Source organism: Etheostoma cragini, chromosome 14 (genome assembly GCF_013103735.1).
Source record: "Etheostoma cragini isolate CJK2018 chromosome 14, CSU_Ecrag_1.0, whole genome shotgun sequence".
NCBI lineage: Eukaryota > Metazoa > Chordata > Actinopteri > Perciformes > Percidae > Etheostoma > Etheostoma cragini.
The window spans coordinates 8,180,074-8,199,999 of NC_048420.1; the positions used below are offsets into that span (position 1 = coordinate 8,180,074).

At 39.4% G+C, this 19,926-nt stretch overlaps 1 protein-coding gene across 3 annotated transcripts in view; it reads right to left on the reverse strand.

The window, feature by feature from the left end:
• gabbr1b (gamma-aminobutyric acid (GABA) B receptor, 1b) overlaps positions 1 to 19,926 on the reverse strand; it is a 126,180-nt gene that overhangs the window by 77,388 nt on the left and 28,866 nt on the right. For 2 of the 3 annotated variants that reach the window (XM_034891695.1, XM_034891696.1), the window contains exons 2-6: positions 17,793 to 17,879; positions 6,379 to 6,443; positions 4,680 to 4,818; positions 1,953 to 2,138; positions 1,618 to 1,635 (exon numbers count right to left, since the gene is read on the reverse strand). In XM_034891695.1, coding sequence (XP_034747586.1) covers positions 1,618 to 1,635; positions 1,953 to 2,138; positions 4,680 to 4,818; positions 6,379 to 6,443; positions 17,793 to 17,879 — 495 coding nt within the window. Of the gene's footprint in view, positions 1 to 1,617; positions 1,636 to 1,952; positions 2,139 to 4,679; positions 4,819 to 6,378; positions 6,444 to 12,203; positions 12,328 to 17,792; positions 17,880 to 19,926 lie in introns of those variants that run through there. The other variant, XM_034891697.1, reaches the window with a different exon arrangement.

A 19,926-nucleotide genomic window follows, 5' to 3' on the forward strand; every position in this document is an offset into this window, starting at 1 on the left:
TTTTTTTTTATTTTAATTTTATTTTCTTGTTTTTATTACCAGAGAAATATTCCATTATGCTCTAAGACAGATCACGGATTGACTGAGACATCAGAGAATTGGACAGAGAGCAGGCAGTTCTTTTATGCCAATATTGCTTCAATGTACATTTTGAATACAGGGATTTTGTCACCAGCAACAGTGGGACAAGTTGCTCAGTAGGTTACCCACCATGGTAACGTGTACCCAACCTGTGGGGATATTTAGGAAGTAATACTGCAATTCTGAAAGAAAAAATACATGATATGCGTTATAATGATGTATTTGTCCAGTGTTGCATTTAAGGACTTATACAATAAAGATAACAATAACAATAAAATACAGTTTCATGTATTTGTGCTATGGACTGTTTGCTCCGTCGACCGGAAATTGGAAATAGAATAAAGCCTATTCACGACAGACAGCACACAAAAAAAGAGTGGAATGGGAAAAACCAACCATCCTGGAAGAACTACAAGTAGTTATTATGTCACTTCCTGAGAATTTCGACAGATTGGGCAGACGTTACCATGGTACATAACTTAATGGAAAAATGTAGCAACTTGTCCCACGGTTGCTGGTTGTTACATTTTTGTATTGTTCCCAGGTGTGAAATAACAGTTTTTTCACTCTGTTGTAAGAACACACTACAAACAGGCCTAAAATATACACACACATGCTCAGGTCCTTTACACGCACAAATGGAGAGAGTGAAGCACCTTGGAAGGGCCCAGGAAGTAAACTGGCAAATATGTACATTAAAGCAATATGGAATCAAAGAGCTGTTGATTGTTGTCCGATTCTCTGATATGAATGACCGCATGGCATTATGGGATATGGTCTATGAATGCCTTTTTGTCATTCTACACACACATGATTTGGTTCATGTCATGATTTTTGACCCACAATTTGATACAAACCTTGATTCTTATGAGAAGATATTTTTATTAACAACATACCTAAGTAAAATAAATAAATAACCAAAGCTTTACCACTTCTGGTAAGGGTCTACCCTCGATGATCTTGTTGTCTTATTTCACCATGAGCTGTTAGCATAAATTGGGGATGATCTAAACCGTGCAGTATCTTATCAAGAAAATAAACATCACAACTTCATTTTAACAAAAATACAAACAACATTGCAACGTGCATCTCAATTCTTTACAAAAGTTGCCCCAAAATCAGGCATTTTGGGCCACAACAATCACCAAAAAGCCTTGAAATCCTGGAGTGACTGATTTGGCCTATGATAGCATAACAACTGTGTATTATGAGTAATGCATCAAATGTGTGTAATTAATCTTTAAACAATTGTTTCATAATAATGGTAGGAAGGGCACTATTAGTGTTATAAACCTCGAAGGCACAGTGGCAGAGGGCAGTGAATTAGCAAAGTGATGTAAAGGGAAGACTAATATCCAGAAAAATGATGTAACTGTGTTATGGTTGCCGACATCATCAATGACATCTAACCCCTGCTTCACAGAAAACTTCCTGGATTACTTGACATGCTCTGAAACCTTGGCACAGCATCTAACATCACCAGGCAAAAGTAATGAAATTAAGAAAGAAGAGTGGGAAGAGAGAAAGTTTTCTTACCTTTGTAGTGGCGATCATCTTTGGGAACAGAAAAGAAGAGACAAGACAGATTTGTTTTTACGGCTCAGCTTCAAAAGTTTGAGAACTCCTATGAGTGCAACTAAAATAGGCCACAAACATATTTCATTTGTTCCAAGATGTGTACACTGCAAAAATACAATAGAGCCACTCATACACTGTTTTGTTCATTATTTGCCACTGCCTCCTCCTAATCTTTATATAAGCATTAGTGTCTGACGGGCCATCTAAACATGAGTGTGGACTTATAGGGAGGCTTCTACTGTTAGGACTGCGTCGGCATGTGAAATCAGCTAGTTTAAATGAAAGTGACTTACAGTGACACACAGGTTTGGGCGTGTCCCACTGGCCCATCTTATTGCATTGTGTTGAGTTTCGACCCATGAGGATGAAGGAAGGCAGACAGCTGTAATGTAGCACTGTCCCTTCCACTGGGGGCCCCAGGGGCCAAGAAGACACACGGCCATTTTCCAATGATGTCCATACCCGAGGACACAATAACACTAGAAGAAAAAGACAGAGGAGGCTTCATTTTTTTCATGTTCTGAAGAAAAGCCTCATACTTTGTTATGTTATGTACATTGTTATAAAGGGATAGTAGGGGTGTCCCGATTCTCCAAATACACAATTAGATTTGATTTTTATATTTTGTGACGGCAATGGCACAATAAGAGCCATTAGATTGCAGTAGGGTACTTTGCAACACCAAAACAACAGTTTTTCAAAATTAACAAAGTGCAATGGAATGCACCGTGATTTTGAACAAGGTGTACATGAATGCAACACGGAGTCCTGTCAGAGCTTACATGCTCTACCTTCATGGTACCTTTCTGTTTTTTTAACCCTTGTGCCGTCTTCCCGTCAACCATGAAACACTTATCGCTCCAACATTTGGTCATTTTGATGTTTTTTCCAAAGTTTTTTGATATTTCTAATGTTGACATTTACAGAGCTTATTTCAAAGGCCCATTGTTTGAGATAGATAAACTGAAAATGGGTCAAATTTGACCCAAGGACAACATGAGGGTTAAACATGTCCAGGGACGTAGCAGGGAGGGTGTTCCAGAAGGACGGGGCTACAACACTGAAGGCTCTGTCTCCAAAGGTAGAGAGTGTGGTGTGGGGAATGGAGAGCAAACCAGTGTCTGAGGACGGCAGGTTTCAGGGTGGGGTGTAGGGACCGTTATGTTGTCAGCAAACTTCAGGATGGTGTTGCTTATGTGTGTACGAGTCTACGGTCGGCGATGTAGAGGGCAAATTGGGGTTGGAAGGGGAGGGGGCAGATACCAGGAGTTGCTGATGGATAAGAACTAGTGCTGGCAAACAATTAAAATACTTAATAGCAGTTAATCGCACATTTTTATCTTTTTTAATGTCCTTTAAATTCTTTTTATCCCGTTATTTTTTCTAGTTTTAATGCTCTCATCAACATGGAAAAGTGGATTGGCTTGCTTTGTGCAAATGTTTTTTTATTGAAAACAAATTGGCATTTGGCCTACTGTAGCGTTCAATTTCACACTAACATTCACACTCTGACCAAATAATCTCTCACACAATGTAACACTGCCCATCAATGAAAGGCTAAAAAAATACTTTGATGAGGGGGTTTGTGGGTGTCAATGGGGAAGAGCAGGCGGTTAATAGTTTTAAACAACACTGTGAAGTTGTTTTGTTGTTGCCAATGAGGGTGGTGTAGTTTTATGTCTTGTTTTTTTGATAAGAGCTACATTGTATAAGCTCATATAAAGTCTCTCCAGTCAACAACCAGAGGCCTTCACGGAGCAAAGTCTGCTGGTGAACCAAGGAGCTGACCAGCTGAAGGAGAAAGAAAGGTCAAGTTGGGGACTAACACATTAGTTGGATGTACGCTACCGGCCGGTAAGCCATGCTGTATCCGTTTTTGGTTTTCTTTAGACATGTGCGAGTAGGCAGGGGTGGGGAGAGAAAAAAATGCTGGACAAATCGCCGATCCTGCTTTTGATTAAAAAAAAAAGGGCTTACTTCACGTGTACGTGTCCGTGTATCACATGACTATTTCACCAACTGCTGGGTTAAAAGTCATGCGTCTATGTATTTTCTTTTGTTGCTGTAACTGTAACGTAGTTTAAGCACATTATGTCGAGAAATGTTTCATAACTGTGAACAGAAGACGCCCATATATAGAGGTTTCTTCTCAACTCAGCGGCTGCGGGTTTGACTCCGCCCTGCGGCCCTTTGCTACCTGTTGTTCCCCCTCTCACTCTTCTTTCATGTCTTCAGTTTTCCTATAAACAGTAATGTTACGCCCCAGTCTAGGGTTGCCTAGGACACAACATGAGAAGGCACCATCTTCCCTGTCTCCCAAGTTTTTGTTTGAATATCAAAAAAAGATACACAGCAGATAAACATATAGATAACTTATACAAGGCCTAAGGGTGGCCGACCGCCAAAATATCAAACAAACAACAGTGTCTAGGAGATAAGAAACTGACTTAAAAAAACAAAATTGCAAAAATATTGACAAAAGACTTACCTCCCTAACTAATTAAACAGGAGAAAACAGGATTAAGACCCCTGGCAGTCTACCTTTACTACTCCAAAGAAATGGTAACTAATCTAAAACAAGACTGAACAAAACAGAAGTATGGCCAATTGGGAGATGGGGAGGATGAGGAATGCTTGTTGCTCTCAGACGGCCGCCATCTTGGCTCCTTACACATCAAGTGGTTTACCCAGCTGAAGCCAATCAGGGGTTCAGGCATGAAAAATTTCCACCATCATCTCACGGCTATGGCACACCCCTATTTGCTTGTGAAATTGAAAACAAGAGAAAAACACAGGGCACACAGTAGAAGGCCTAAAATGCCCCAAAAGGAGAAAAAGAAGAGATTTCTTTTTGGAGCCAGAGGAGTCGCCCCATGCTGGAAGTTAGTGAGAATGCAGCTTTAAGGAGCTTCAGAGTTGGCTTCACTTTTCAGGCCCAGAAGTTGCTGCTTGGTCTTAAACAGTATTTCAGGTGGAGATGAATGAATGTGTGATGGAGAGTCAGCTGAGGTTAAACTCACAGCATCTGCTGCGCTGGATCAGATCGGTCCAAGTGCCGTTGGGCAAACACTTCCTGACCTTGGGTCCCGCAATCACCCTGTTGCCCCTGCAGATGTACTCTATCTCATAGTCTACCGGAAGCACCTGCACACTGCGGATCTACACACACACACACACACACACACACACAAAATATTAAATATATCACAGCATATTTGGTTATATTGTTTGTACAAGCAAAGAAAGGATTTGGATGGTTACGTGTGGAGTGTGTGTGAGAATGAGGGCTGAATTTGCCTTAAAGTAGCCAAAGGGACTATATATATATATATATATATATATATATATATATAACGTTTTGATATTTCTAAAGCTTGTTTTTAATAAGGGATGCAACACGTGAAATGCAACGATGCATCTGTAACATATTCTCTTATGGTAAATGAATGATTATCTGTCTGAGAAAAACATCATCACGACTATATAACGCTAACTCGGTAGTCTACGGTAGGTGATTCATCACCGTAAAGAAAATACCTTTAGCGAATTCGAAAGCAAATGCGGTAAAAACACAACCGCTTTCATCCGAAGCAGCCGCTGGAATGAACACAAACTGAAAGTGACATATAGCCACTTTAATTAAATCAAATTAAAATGAGTTTGAGTAAATTCTGAAATACTTACCTGTAGAGAAGCAAGACTTTACTTCTTTTTCTTCCTTCGTCTTTAAATATATTTGTTCATATTTAGTAACATCTTTCTCTGCAAACTCAGCACTTGGTCTATGTTTACCTGTTGTCTTAAAAATTCTGTAGAAGGTAAATGTCTACAGCAGAGATCTTCAACAGGGGTCAGGGGCCCATAGGTGGAAGTTTTTTTTTCCAGTACAGAAAAATACTTCATACATCTATAACGTGAGACAGGTGCGTTGGAGGGGGATAAATATGTCAAAAGTTGCAAAGAAATTCCGGCATACTGTCTAACTCGCAAAAAATATTTTTATTATTCAACGTTTGTCGACTAGTCCATCATCTGGCAAAATGAGTGAACGAGTTCCGTTGCAACTTTTGAAAGTTTTTGCAAAAATGAAAATGTCTTAAAATGAATCTAACATCTCACAAGCAAATATAAATCAGTCTATTTGTAAAAAATAAAAGACATTAATGGCCGGCTGACTGGCGTATAGGTAAGGTAGTAACTAAGATCCACAGATACAGTTAATCCGATTCAATGTTCCACATGTATGTTTTACATTAAACATGATTTATAAAATCATAACAATTATTTGAATAGCTTAGTATTCTGTGCACTAAAACAATATGTTTAAAGGCTTTGGGCTTGTATTGTAGACCCTCTTAAATCTGCAATATCATTTTATAAAACATGTAGTAGGGGGTCCCTGCTGCATCTCTCTGTGCACATATCACGCTATAATGACAATTTCATACAAATATTTTGAAAATTGAAGCGTTTGATACAATTATCTTTAGTATGGATCAATTTGACTGTTTCATGCCAAAACTTTGACACATTCTAGGACAAAAAAAAATAAATGAAATACAAGAAGAGGAATGTTCATGAAAGCAAATATTTTAAACTAAAAAAGTAAAGTTGATATATAAATGTAACGACATGAATCTGTGTTGTGAATCCCAGACTAGTGAATTTGAACTGATCTCTGTGCAGCTGTTATAAAGGTGTGCCAGCAGCCCTTCTCACCTGCTCTTGGGTCAGACCTCTGTACCTTATCCCTCCATCTCTGGGAGGACGGATGATAGCGCAACCTGAAAGACAAAAGACACACGGTCAGGAGGAGCGGAGAGAGACCCAGAGACAGACAGACAGACTGCTATTCAACACTGATGCTGCATTCTGACAGCCAATCAGAATCCAGACTAACAGACAAACCAAGAGTTTTTTAAAACACATTTTCAAAAATAACTAAGGGTTATTTTTCTTATGGCCATCAAATACCACGAAAACATCAAACCAACAATGCATCCATCTTTTTATTGGACCCCTTGAGGCTATCCTTCAATAATTTTTCACACTTACAAGCATTGTGTGTGTATCACAGCCTGATTGTCTTCTCCCTCTGTAAGAGCTAATTAGTGCCCCTAGTATAAATCGGAACCAATCGTTGGTTCCTCGTGTGCAACCCCGAAGCACATACAGTTTTTGACTCCACGGTGACACACACACGCATAGCAATACCACATAAGCATACATAAAAGCAGTAATTTGTCTGGACTATTAACTTATATCTCAAGGAAAAAATAGAACCAATTATGTTAATTGCAAATATGACTTGGACTTTCATTGATCAAAAAAAGGTAAAAAGTGCGTCAATTACTCTACCCGTGGAAAGGAACCTCGGAGACTGCAAGCCATAAACTCACATCACTAAGCCTCACTTTGCACTGGCTGACATGTTCCATCATCACCATCAACACACACACACTGTCCTTTATTTGACTTAAACCCACTCACAGTCCTGCTGCCACAAATACTCACTAGAGCACCAAATGTGGATTCACCGCGGAAAATAGTCCCCAAGTGTTTCCTATTTGTTTTATAGAAATTACAGTGAGCTGCTGTTTTACAAAACAATATATATTTTGAGACATTTTTGCAGATTTACATCTCCAGTAGACAAAAGGCATCTTAACAGGAGTTAATTGACGTGCCCTGCATGTTTTTGTGCCTGCTTGGAGAGGACATGCACGTAGAATGTAGCCGGCCTGGTTGAACCTGCTGTGAGCTAACCCATGCAACACCGTGCAACACTTCTCTCTCAAGCCCTCTTTTTGTATTCTTCACACACACACCTACTTCTGTCACATCTCAATACAACACTATAAATGCCTTTGAGGAGAGACGTGGTGCCGTTATGGCTGTTAGGTGATTCAGTGTGTTTCGCGTCTCTCTATGATAGAAGCCTTTTCGGAAAAGGTTTAACCCTTGTATGGTCGGGTCAAATTGACCCATTTCAAATTTTTACAAGAAGAAAAAGGGTACAAATATAACTTTTTTCTACCTGAAAATCAATGGCCTTACCTCAATTTCAATGCAGAAAATTATTCTGGATATGGCCTGTGTTTATTGTTTAACCCTCCTGTTGTCCTCAGGTCAAATTTGACCCTTTTATAAAAGGTTTCTATATCAGAAATATGGGTTTCTTTCAACCAAATTGTCAAAAGAAATACCGTGGATGGTTCCGTAAAACGCTCTTAACAAGTAAAGTACATGTTCAGCTCACTAATTTCATTGAATTTGGGTGTTTTAGTCAACTTTATAGCATTTGAAAAAATATTGATTAAAACATTTCCAAAACATTGGGGAAAGCAACAAAAGTGTCAAAAACAGAGGACCAAAATATTGAAATGTGTTTTCATTTTTACACAGAAAAGTAAAGTTGCACGGTCGGTGGAAAGACAACACAAGAGTTAAAATACCTTCAATTTCAGAATGAATTTTACAATGAAATTAAGAAGCAAATAGCAACCCCTAACCCTGACATGGGCACAATCCTATTATATCTGCTATACACTATACTATTCCCAATAATACTTAATGACAGGATGAATGACATAATATGTACAGACAAATACAAAATGATTCACACACAAAGAGTAGAAATAGAGAGAAACATGATTGGCAGGCTTCAGAAAGTACTTCAGAAAAGCTTTTTCTTTTTTTTGTAGAGAAGGCGTTCCTGACTGTTTCATGACCCCCCCACTAGATGGAGACCTCTGCTATGTTGTCAGCAGCCATAGGAAGTGTGTGCTTGTTGCTGTCTGCAGAGCTTCTTTGTCACCTGTAATGGTTTCACATGGAAACATTATGCTGGCAGTGGGACGGGGTTAATGGGGCCTGTTGGGGCCAGTTGGGGCCGGTTGGGGCATGACTAGTGGGGCCAGGAGATAGACTTGCATGTTCAGACTGTCTAACACTGATGTGTCAGGCCACAGAAAAGAACTGGAATGTGACCATGAGACAGAAATTAAAATCTGCCACCACAATTATTTCTTTCTGAAAGTAATGTATTTCCACATGCTTTGTGTTTTTCAAAGCAGTTTTATCTGAGGATTTTCAGGGATAAGGGATGGCCACAACCACAACCTCTCTATATTCTCTGAAGCTGGGTTGATGTAGGACTAGTCTACGACGTTCCACTTTCGAGATTGCTCCGTTGGAGTACGTCTACGCTCTTTTTGGCCAGATGTCCGTCACACTCCTCTTTCTTTGTGTTGGCTTTCTAAACTCCGGTGGATTTATGAGGACTGCAGTCAGAGAGGGGAAGTAACAAGGTACAAACACTTTGTTACTGTACTCAAGTGGATTTACTCCTAATATTTTTACTTTACTTTTTATTGTTGCGCCAATGTTTTACTTTTACTCCTTACATTTTTAACACGAATACCAGTACTTTCTTCTCTATAGTACTATACTGTACGTATTACTATACTATACCCCAGAGAACCCATTGGCTTGCTATTTCTTCTTGTCAACTGCTTCAGTCTGGAGGTGTTTTTGTGTGGTAATAATTCGTAGCTCCCGGGTAGCTCCCCTGGCAGACCGTGCGCCCCATGTACAGAGACTCAGTCCTAAGGGCAGCAGCCACTAGTTCAGTTCCGACCTGCGGCCCTTTGCTGCATGCCATTCCCCCTCTCTCTGCCCTTTCATGTCCACGCTGTCCTATCCAATAACAAATGCCAACAATTTATGGCTCCAATGATTTGGATGACTTGCTGACCTTAGTTGAACCCCTGCTTAAATTATTCATTTGCAAGATGTTAACTAATTAGTGGTGTGAACATTATTCTTTGCAAAAATTCATGGTCCTAAGAATAGTTCTTCATGATTTGGGTGACCCCATGACATTTCTGGTATGTTCTATCATTACTATATTTTATTTATTTAACCAGGAAGTCCCTTGAGATTGAAATCTCTTTTTCGAGGGAGACCTGATATATACAATATATATGATATGTACGATAGATGTATGATAGATAAGATACAATTTTATTTTTACACAAGTATTATCAGAAACTTATGCCATAAGCCCATTCTGACTGCTAACAGAGCTTAAGATGTTTATCCGGTTCATCCTTTATTTTCTATTGAGAAGCCACATTTGAGCACACACGCATACATGTAGGGTAAGATTAAAAAAGAGAAACTGGATCTGTGAATTCTCACAGAATCACAACTGAACTCATATCTTGTTACTCAGTCAGAATCTTATTAATATATGGGAGGTTTTAGGACTATTGGCAGACATCCATTTAAAGTATAGGCCATGGCGTATAAAGAGCCTTTTTTTCCATGTTCCATGACGTTTCTCAGCTTTCACTCTAGTAACATGTGCTCCAGGGAGCTTTCCATCAAAAACGTCATTCGCAAGGCTACTTTTATTTTTACACTTTATGGAAATTTCCAAGCCTGTACTTTGTTACTTTTACTTGGGTAAATAAGTTAAATCAGTACTTCTACTTTTACCAGAGTATTATTTAACACAGTATCTGTACTTCTACTTGAGTATGGGAAGAGAGAACTTTTGCCCTCTTTAACTTTGGTTAACTGCTCCTCAGATCTCTGCAGGGTAAACAGATAGCTAGACTATCTGTCCTATCTGAGTTTTCTGTCGCCAACTAAAACAACTTTTGAACACACATGTTCCACCAAAACAAGTTCCTTCCCGAGGCTACTTTGCAGAGGCGCCATGGCTCCGTCCGCCGATTAACGCAAAACAAGACAATTGTGATTGGTTTAAAGAAATGCCAAGAAACCAGAGCCCGATGTTCTCCCATCCATGAATGCTGTGTGGACTAGCCAGACACTTCTCCACAGCACAGTGGAGGAAGGTCTGGCAAAGCGTGACTAAAGCAGGACTAAACCGCATCTTTACTATATGCTACTAATTTCTACATACTATTACTATATATCATGACCAAAAGAACGAGATTCAGGGTACAAGCGGCTGAAACGGGTTTCCTCAGGAGGGGGGCTGGCGTCTCCCTTAGAGATAGGGTGGGAAGCTCAGTCATCCGAGATGACTGTGGAGGGATTATATCTCCAACCTGGCCTTTAGGTGAACCCTCTGGTTAAATTATTAATTTGCAAGTTGTTAACTAACTGTTGGTTTCAATGATATTCTTTTCAAAAATTCATGGTCCTTAGAGAATAATTCCTCATGATTTGGGTGACCCCATGACATTTCTGGCATGTTCTATCATTACCATATCTACAATTTTATTTCTACACGAGAAATATCAGAAACTTATGCCATAACTGCTAAACTTTATCTGTTGAGTCTTATTCAACATTTTGACGTTTCTAGATATTCCTTACCTTACAACCTTTGCTCCTCTGTTGTTGTTTAAAATCAGTTATGAAATGTAACAATGCAATTTTGTTTGTGTTCCCATTGTTCAACTTATTTGGTAGTTTAAAAAAGTTCAAAACATTAAAAGAAAACCACTCGTGCTTCTTCTTCTACAGATGTTTCCCCCCACAATCGCTACCACTTTCCTCAACTGCCAAACAGCACATATCAATTACATGTTTGCAACCCTAACCTCTTCCTTTTTAAATTAGGCATATCCAAAACATCCCGATGTTTAAAATACAATTAAAATACAAAGAACAACCTGCAGAGAAGAACCAAAGCCTTACCAGCTTTAATAAAACGCAAGTCATAAGCCTCAGGTTGGCCGCAGTCTTCTTCAGATATATTACAATTAGATACCTCCCCTAAATTGTTCAGCCCTAACGAGTAAAACATTATTGTAGGGCAGTACATTTATTAAAAACCTTTGATTGCACATAAAAATGACTGATTAATTGGCAACTAACCACCAAATCATCATTTTTTTTTCTGTTAAAATTGTACCCTAAGGATAGTAGTGAGTATCACTTAAAGTTAACGCAATCATTCAAAGTTGCCCCCTCCATGGCTCAATAGACAGACATACAGACACAGAGAGAGAGAGAGAGAGAGAGAGAGAGAGAGAGAGACAGACAGACAGAGACTGACAGACACAGAGAGAAAGAGTGAGAAAGAGACAGACAGAGACAGACAGAGACAGAGAGACAGAGACAGACACAGAGAGAGAGAGAGAGAGAGAGAGAGCTCAGCTGCTCACTAGCCTAATCAAGGAGAGTGCGTGCAGGTGTGCCTGATTAGGTCCTGAGGGGCTGACCACTCCTAAGGTGTACAACAATAGGTAAGCTAGTTCTGCAGTGACTGACATTTTTATAATAGCCTATTAGGGTGCACATATAGTGTATGTATAAATAGTTAATGTCAGCAGTCACTGACCCATCTAACTGTAATGGTATTTTCAGAAACAAATTGTTGTTGCTTTCTCAGGCTAGCTCACTCTATAATGAAAATCGGTTTTAGCATCCGCTGACGGTCCCGTAGTTCCGAACGGGCTCAGCCCTCTTCCCGCGTGTTTGCCATAGAGATACACAGCCAACATGACAGCAACAGGAACTAACATTAGTTCTTTTCTTAACTAGTAGTTTCTTACACTTACTTAACCGTAATCTCGGCCGAAATGACCAAAAGCCCGCAGTGTTCTGAACCCCGCTCGCAGTCACCTCATCTCGGATAACTGAACCACCAACTACCGCTGACCAGTCGGAGCACCATGCGGAGCCGGTGTTATACCCCTACTGGTTTCCATACCATTTGGTCACCGTCATAGACAGTTAAAGAAAGAAGAAGGTTTCCGGATGTTGTGTTTACCTAACAGCTGCCGTTGTGGCCTGCCTGAATCTGGCACCTGGAAAACAGGTGGAGAGTGAGGTACATGCAAGTATTTCATCATCATGAAATCATCATGGTCATGCTTAAAAATATTTAAAATACCAATATGTAACTCTACACAATTGTCACGTAATAAGGTGTTGAACCCATTTATCCATGCAACCATTCAAACGTTGGCCTTCAGTTCTTTCTTGTCGAGTCATTTGAGAAGACAGCGATGTGGCAAGGATCATTCAGGGTATAAAAGAAGGTGACTACTTTCAAATTCTGTTCATAAAAGGGTTACAAGGCCTACAATTATTTATTCATTCTGTCTATGTTTTCAGATTGACCCAATGGCCTATAATGTTTCAGTTGGAGCAGTTTGTGACAAAAATCAGTGGACACTTGTGGTGAGAACGTAGGCCTACACTATAAAATGATCATATTTTAATGTGAGATCACATCCTCTTTACACGATCTTGCATGTACTGTGAAGGTCATCTATCCAAAGGAGAAACGGGCGCTTTCCTTTGACCCCCTCGGTGAAACCCCCGCCCAATTAACAAAATGCAAGGATATGACAAGGCAAGTTATGTCAGTGGTAATGTCATTAAAATGTTCTTAGTTCCAAATAACTATATTTAGCGCATCTACAGATCTTTCATGAGACGCAAAAATATACATATATCGCGATGGACTTGTGATATAATTGACTATCCTCGCCAGTAGGATTCAACATCCTGTGGGGCATTGGTCTGAAGGTATGTGTGCAAATGACCCTTTTGTTGAACAAAGCTATTCTGTTACTATTTGTACTGAGTCTTTTGTAGTTTGCAGAGCTTGTCCTTAAAGGCGAGTTGGTGGATTCCAGGACCGATGAGGCAGCAACTACTCCGTTGAGAAAGGATATAGATTGCAGACTGGTAACGGATTCAGTTTTGTTAGTTTTTTGATGTCAATGTATCATCATCAATGTGTCTGAAAAACTGTTCACACTTGTGTAATGTGTTAGAAAACTCGTCGGAGCTATGCAGAGCATATGGCAGTGCATGCCAAAGTCAAGAACAACTAAAGATGGTCATGATGACTGGGTAAGCACATTCACAATTCTGTATATATTTACAAATGTAACGTAAAAATAATCTATTGGATTTCATGTAGTCAGATCCAGTGCACAACATGCAGTTTGTGGTTTCATTGGGTGTGTTGGGAGACCACCTTTGAACCAGAACTAGTTTTGTCCAGGATGTACTTTAATAAAAACATGCCTCTCTCTTGCTAAAGTAACATCTGTTTGGCGCAACAAGGCGTTCAGCTCCTCATACCATATACCAGGGTGGTAGGCAGGTCATGTCAGAAGGAAAAAGCTCATTAAAGAATATCAATAGCTACTTTGCTGTGTCGGAGTTTGATTTCAGGACAACATATCAGTTTGGATGGAATGAATCGATGAAAGACTTGTTAAAATGCTTGGTTATTTCTGAGCCAAACTCAAGTAGGTTTTAACACTATAGGCTATTACAAGCCTCGGTTGTGCAAATTCAGGGATATTACCATATGTCTCATACCATATAGGCTACACAAAAGGACAGACGATGATGTAAATCATTAGACCATGCAATTAAATGTGTGTTACCACTTTTCTTTGACCCGTTGGTAATTGTGTATTTTGACAATATTTGACTGTGTCAGTCACAATGTGTAACTTAGTAGGTGGCTATGATAAAGTAGTAATAGTAGTAGTCAATTTGTCCGTAGATGCAACCAAAGAAATGTGATAACTATCATCGGGTATCGGGCAACAGATGTAAATAGGGGCAAGGTTTAACTTTTTGCGAGGAACAAGACATGAATTACCTCTGTGTGAAAACAGTTTTATCTCATGCATCCGTTTTGTTGTTTAATATATAGCATAATTATGTAACTTTGTCAATCTTTTGGGGGGGCAGCCCCCAAAACAATGATAGGAAAAACACTCAAACCAATTTATATTTCCACAAAAATGGCGTGAATAATCATAATGGTATACATGCCGTGTGTGTGTGTGTGTGTGTGTGTGTGTGTGTGTGTGTATATGAGTCAAAATTAAATTAAAACTTAAGAACAATTTCTTTGTCCTCTGCAGATTGATTTTGAGTAGGGGGGGTAATGTTTTTGTTTTTTAGGCCATATTGCCCTGCCCTAGAGTGAATGCAGAGCGTCCTCCTGTCTGCTTCCGAGTGTCTGGGTCATTTAGGCTTGTGCGTCAGTATGAGACGCTGAATGAGAACTGGCTGCACAACCTGCGCGCTGTTATTGGCTGGGGGTTACACAACCACGTGGGGCCCGTGTACTAGTTAAACAATTTTTTTTTACATATTCTCTGTGATGTCATCCATTGATTTCTTAAGAACCAGAATGAAGATTTTGGTAGTGCTTATTGTCAGCTAATCCAAAAGGTGGAGTTGAAGCGCACTGGTTCCTGAAATCCCGCCCACCTAGCTTGAAGCTACAAAGCTAGTGAAGGCTTAGAAGCTAGGCTAAGAAGCTAGGTTATACTGTGTCCTAATCCCTGGTGCTAGCGTTGCTATTTCTGTTTAACAGACCGTTGCCATGGACGCAGTTCTGGCTCATGCGGAGGACATCCATCAATCCGCAGAAAGAAGTTTGGTTAATTTATCAACTGTGGCAAAATAAAGTCAGAAAATAAATAAAAAAAATAAAAAATGATATACTTGGAGAAAGGGAAGTCCAAATAATAGTTTCCTGGTGGAATCATGGAATAAGTGGGGAGAAATGGAGTAGTCCCCTTCTGTAAAAAAAAAAAACGCCTGAATAAGAAAGACCAACTTTCACACGGACGATAGCTACAAGCTGAGCATTTGAGCAACTAAATGACAATATAGCTTCACTCCAGATGTAATGTAGAAAAGAAGTGACCAGCATTACAGAGTTAACTATGGTTGGTTTGTGCCTTCCCTACAAAATAGCTTACTAAATAGTTATTTGGACATGGGTTAATAGGAAAGACATGTATTTTCAGAAAAAAATTAAAGTTTGGTTAAACAACAGAGTGTAATTTGACATCTATTTATTTGAGACAAAGTGCAGAATTTTAAAATAAATCTATCGGGAAGTTGTTTAGGGAAGGAGCAGATTGGGTCTCATACACACACAAACACACACACACACATATTGCACTCAACATACAGTTTGCACTCAAGGAGCTGGAGCAAAATTCAATTTTTTACAGATTATGATTAGCTGAGAAATTCATAAGAACCATTTTTCACAGTATACTCAACAGTACAAGCATTTTTACACCGTTTTAGCCTGACAATCCAAACTGCCTTGTCGCTAGTTTTAAAGAAGTGTGCATCTCTTTTTCCTGATGACGTTTATGTTTTCTACCTTCACCCACTAAAAAAAGACCCACAGCTCCTGAATAGACGAGCAGTGAGGTGCTGTCGTGAGCTCATAGGAAACAATGTCCCTGGGAAAATGTTAGCCCAATTTAGCCAGGCAGCCAGGCTTTCCATCCCCGCTGTCCAGCTCCTCCCTCAGGCTGGTCTGAAGAGTAGAGAGATCATGTCTGGGACTGGGCACAGATGTGAGGGCATCCTGAGGGGCTACTGATTTTGTAAGGCAAGGCAACTTTATTTTTATAGCACCTTTCAGCAACAAGGCAATTAAAAATGCTTTACCTAAAAAAATAAAGAGCTATTAAAAACAGTGCTGATGAAAATAAAACAGGTTAAAAAAGAATCATATACAAATACAAGAATAAATGTTGCAGTGAGTAAGAAATGAATAATTATTCAATTTAAGATGTTGTAGGGATGGGTTTAGGACGAGAGAGGGAGGGGTTTTATTTTTGATTATGTTTAATTTCTTTAGAGTGTACAATATGCAAAATAGATAGTAATGTTAAATAGAATGATCAGGTTTGGAATTTTTTTTTATAATTAGGAAATTATAAGGAAAAGTATCATAAAAAGATACCGTTGGGTAGTGGAACCGAATTTCCGGTACCCATAAAATTTCAGGTGCCGATAAAAATGTGAAATATACCCAACCCTGCTACCCAAGTGGAAATACAGTGTGTGATGGCTACACAGTAACTTCAACAGTAGTGCTAATGGTTTCATTGAAACATTGTGTTTCCAGGTCAGCTGCAGCGCCGCAGCAAAAAGGAAACGAGATGAGTGAGGACAGAAATATCAACATAAATATCCCCAAAGAAGTCACCTTGTTTCACTTCACCACCAACAGAAATGTTCAATTTAATGTGAATTATAACGTTGGGGCGGCTACAGAGTTTAGGTTGCTATGGACACAGTGTTCCAACCGCAGAGACGTAACAGACTATTTTCTTTAGCAGAAGCAACAAAATTGTTTTTACATAAAGAAAATCCTTTTTAAATTAATATTTTGTGTCCTATTACTGATTTATGTGGTGAGTAGCCTTGTAATAAGCGGTATAATGTAGAGCGAGCCTGTTAAAAGGCTAAACTAATGAATGGAAATAGGACGATTAGACCTACACTGCTAACAACAGGAGTTATCAGCCTCTCAGCACTCTCAACCTGAGCAGTCTTTTAATAAAAACACAACGGTGTAGAAAAAATGGGCCAAAAAAAGCCAACACACAGAGAGGGGGAAAAATGAGCCAAGAATGGTAATAGACTCTTTGATGAAGATGTCAGCCTAGCTTTGATGTAGATGGGAAGTGACCTCGATACACACCACCCACCATACCTTACCTCACACTCTGGCCATCAGTAATCCATCAAAGCACATGACATCAATCCGTCCTGGGAGGAAACCAGTTCCTCAGAGCCTCATCTGTGTGCTGGCAGTTCTAATTTTCTGCCAGTTCACTGCAAAGCTCTGTTTCACTGAAGCAACCCGACAAGTATTTTCTGTGTATCTGATTCCTCCCATATTACCAAAAAGTGTCTGTTTCCTACATTGTTTTCTTTTCTCATCCTGGCCTTAACCACGTAATAATTCTGGTAACCATGACAATGACTGTTCCCTAATCCGCTTATAACAAAGCAATTGTTTTACTCCCAAATCAAGATAACAAGATCGATCAAGAAAGATAAGAACCGGACCTTTTCCAACCTTACCGCGAGGCCCCTTATTTGGGGCTTATATGCCAGCAGGGTGCCGGAAGGAACTTGTTTTGGTGGGACATAAGAAAACTCCACATACAATATTAAATGAAGTGGACACAATGCTGTAAAGTGAGCTATTTAAATGACCTGAAACATGGTTATACTTCATTACCAGTGTATCACCTTGTGCACTTTGTCCGTAGAAAAGTGTGTGTGTGTGTGTGTGTGTGTGTGTGTGTGTGTGTGTGTCTGTGTGTGTGTGCGTGTGTGTTTACCAGAAGATCTATTATAGGATGCAGACACTCTGAGGAAGGGCAACACAGCAGAGAAGAAGAGAAGAAAAGACAGCGCCATCCCTCCACCTGAAAAACAAGGCACAGAGAGAGAATCCATTTAAAAAAAGGAAGCTGACAAGGAAAGAGACAACCCCATCGGCTCTACTAGAGAGCGTGAAAACACAAAAATGAACAATCCACCCTAAGACACTGTTTCTAAGCACATTTTGATGTTATATTAGGTTGTTGTTGTTGTTTTACTTTAATTGACAAGTGGCTACATGTAGATGATGTGATGTTGCCTCCCTTGTTACATTTGATCAGAAGATTCACTGCTTTTTAACAAAAACTGGGCTGGACAATGTGTTATTTGGTCTGTTAGGATTTGAATACCTCACGCCTATTTAATATGTGAAATGATTCTTGTGTTAAAAGTGCTTAATAGATAAAATAATGTGTAATTTTTGCAAGGTTGTGATGAGTGGATTGACCAGTTTTGACATTTGTTTTCTCCAAATTCTATTTTTGTATGCCTGACTTTTAAGTTTTTCATTTGATATGTAACTCAATTTGATATATTCTGAATAGAATCTGCGTACAGTTGTAAGAGTTGATAAAAATGTTGGTGCTTTCAAGTTATACCATGAGTTCACAGTAGTTGAAGCTTTTGTCGGCACCGAGCAGTGTGGTTAAACACTGTCGTCAGAGCATGTGACCTCTGGGACAAAGGAAACGCACGTGTCCCAAAGGCGGCCCGAGCGCCCTCTTATACAGGGGGCTGGGGGCCTTGAAGGCAGCAGGGGGTCCGGGATCAGGTGAAGCTGAGAAATAAAATGCTGAGCACCCACAAACTGTTGTCATTCAACTGCTAGCAAGATTAAGTTTAAGGATTTTGCCCAAAACAAACATTTTTTGGAGTAGTTTAAAATTCCATAAAATTCCATAATGTGACCACTATTTATTATTGCTACTATATCCTTCCTGTTGAGTCATGACAAAGCTCATGACTCAATAACACAGCATGCATATTCATCATTGTTTAGTGGTTTTAGCCATTAACACTCTGTATTGTGTTACACAGCAACAACATCAGAAAAATGCACAAAAAAAAAAATGTAAATGCTTTACATCAACCTGATAGCTCAAACTATTTGTAATATAGTAACTGGAAATGAAAACAAAGTCTATAGTGCAGGTTTACTGAAAAACTACCTAGTCATATGGAATCTGAATCGACCTGAATCGGCTTCAGCATTGTCTCAACCAACAAACCCAGATCAGTTTAAACAAAAATATGCTGTTTATTTTATCTTTATCTTTGGGGTTGCAACACAAATTAATACTAATTGCTGTCTGATATAAGCTTTTTATGACTTAAAGGGTTTTAGGCGAACAAACATAAGCACATTACATAACACATATGATAGGAACATATCCCATTATACCGTATAATCTATGCCAAAAAAGTGCATCAAAATCATAACTGAGCTGCAGGTCTGCCACACCTCTGTTCTTTTAAATCAAGGCTGAAGACCTTTCTTTTTGATGTTTCCCTTCTTCAAATAATTGTTAATTTTCTACACTGAAGCAGCATTGTTGAAGCTGTATGACAAACTATATCAGCATATGAAGAGAGTTAAAAAGTACGACCGGTGGAACGGGCTCGTTCTGGAAACATCAAGGATTGCGGGTGGATTACGTGTATAGAGCAACTGTATATATCAAAGGAGAGAAGTGGTTTCCGTCCGTGTTTTGGCAGACACGCCTGGGCGAAGTTGGAAACTGGGATCAGCTTAATATACAGTCCTATTTTAGTCCTCCACAACAGCAACGGTTTATATTTTGTCCCATACTAGCAACCTAAAATCTCTATCTTCTATCTGCTTTTATATTTGTAGTTGCTCTTTAATGTTTTATGTAAAACACTTTGAATTGTCCTCTTGCTGAAATGTGCTATACAAATGAAGCTGTCTTGCCTAAACTCCGGATCCAAATGTTTTAGCTCTTACAAATGCACAACTCTTGTTTATTGTGTGTGTGTGTGTGTGTGTGTGTGTGTGTGTGTGTGTGTGTGTGTGTGTGTGTGTGTGTGTGCGTGTGTGTGTGTGTTCTCTGGGAAGTCCCACCCCTTGGC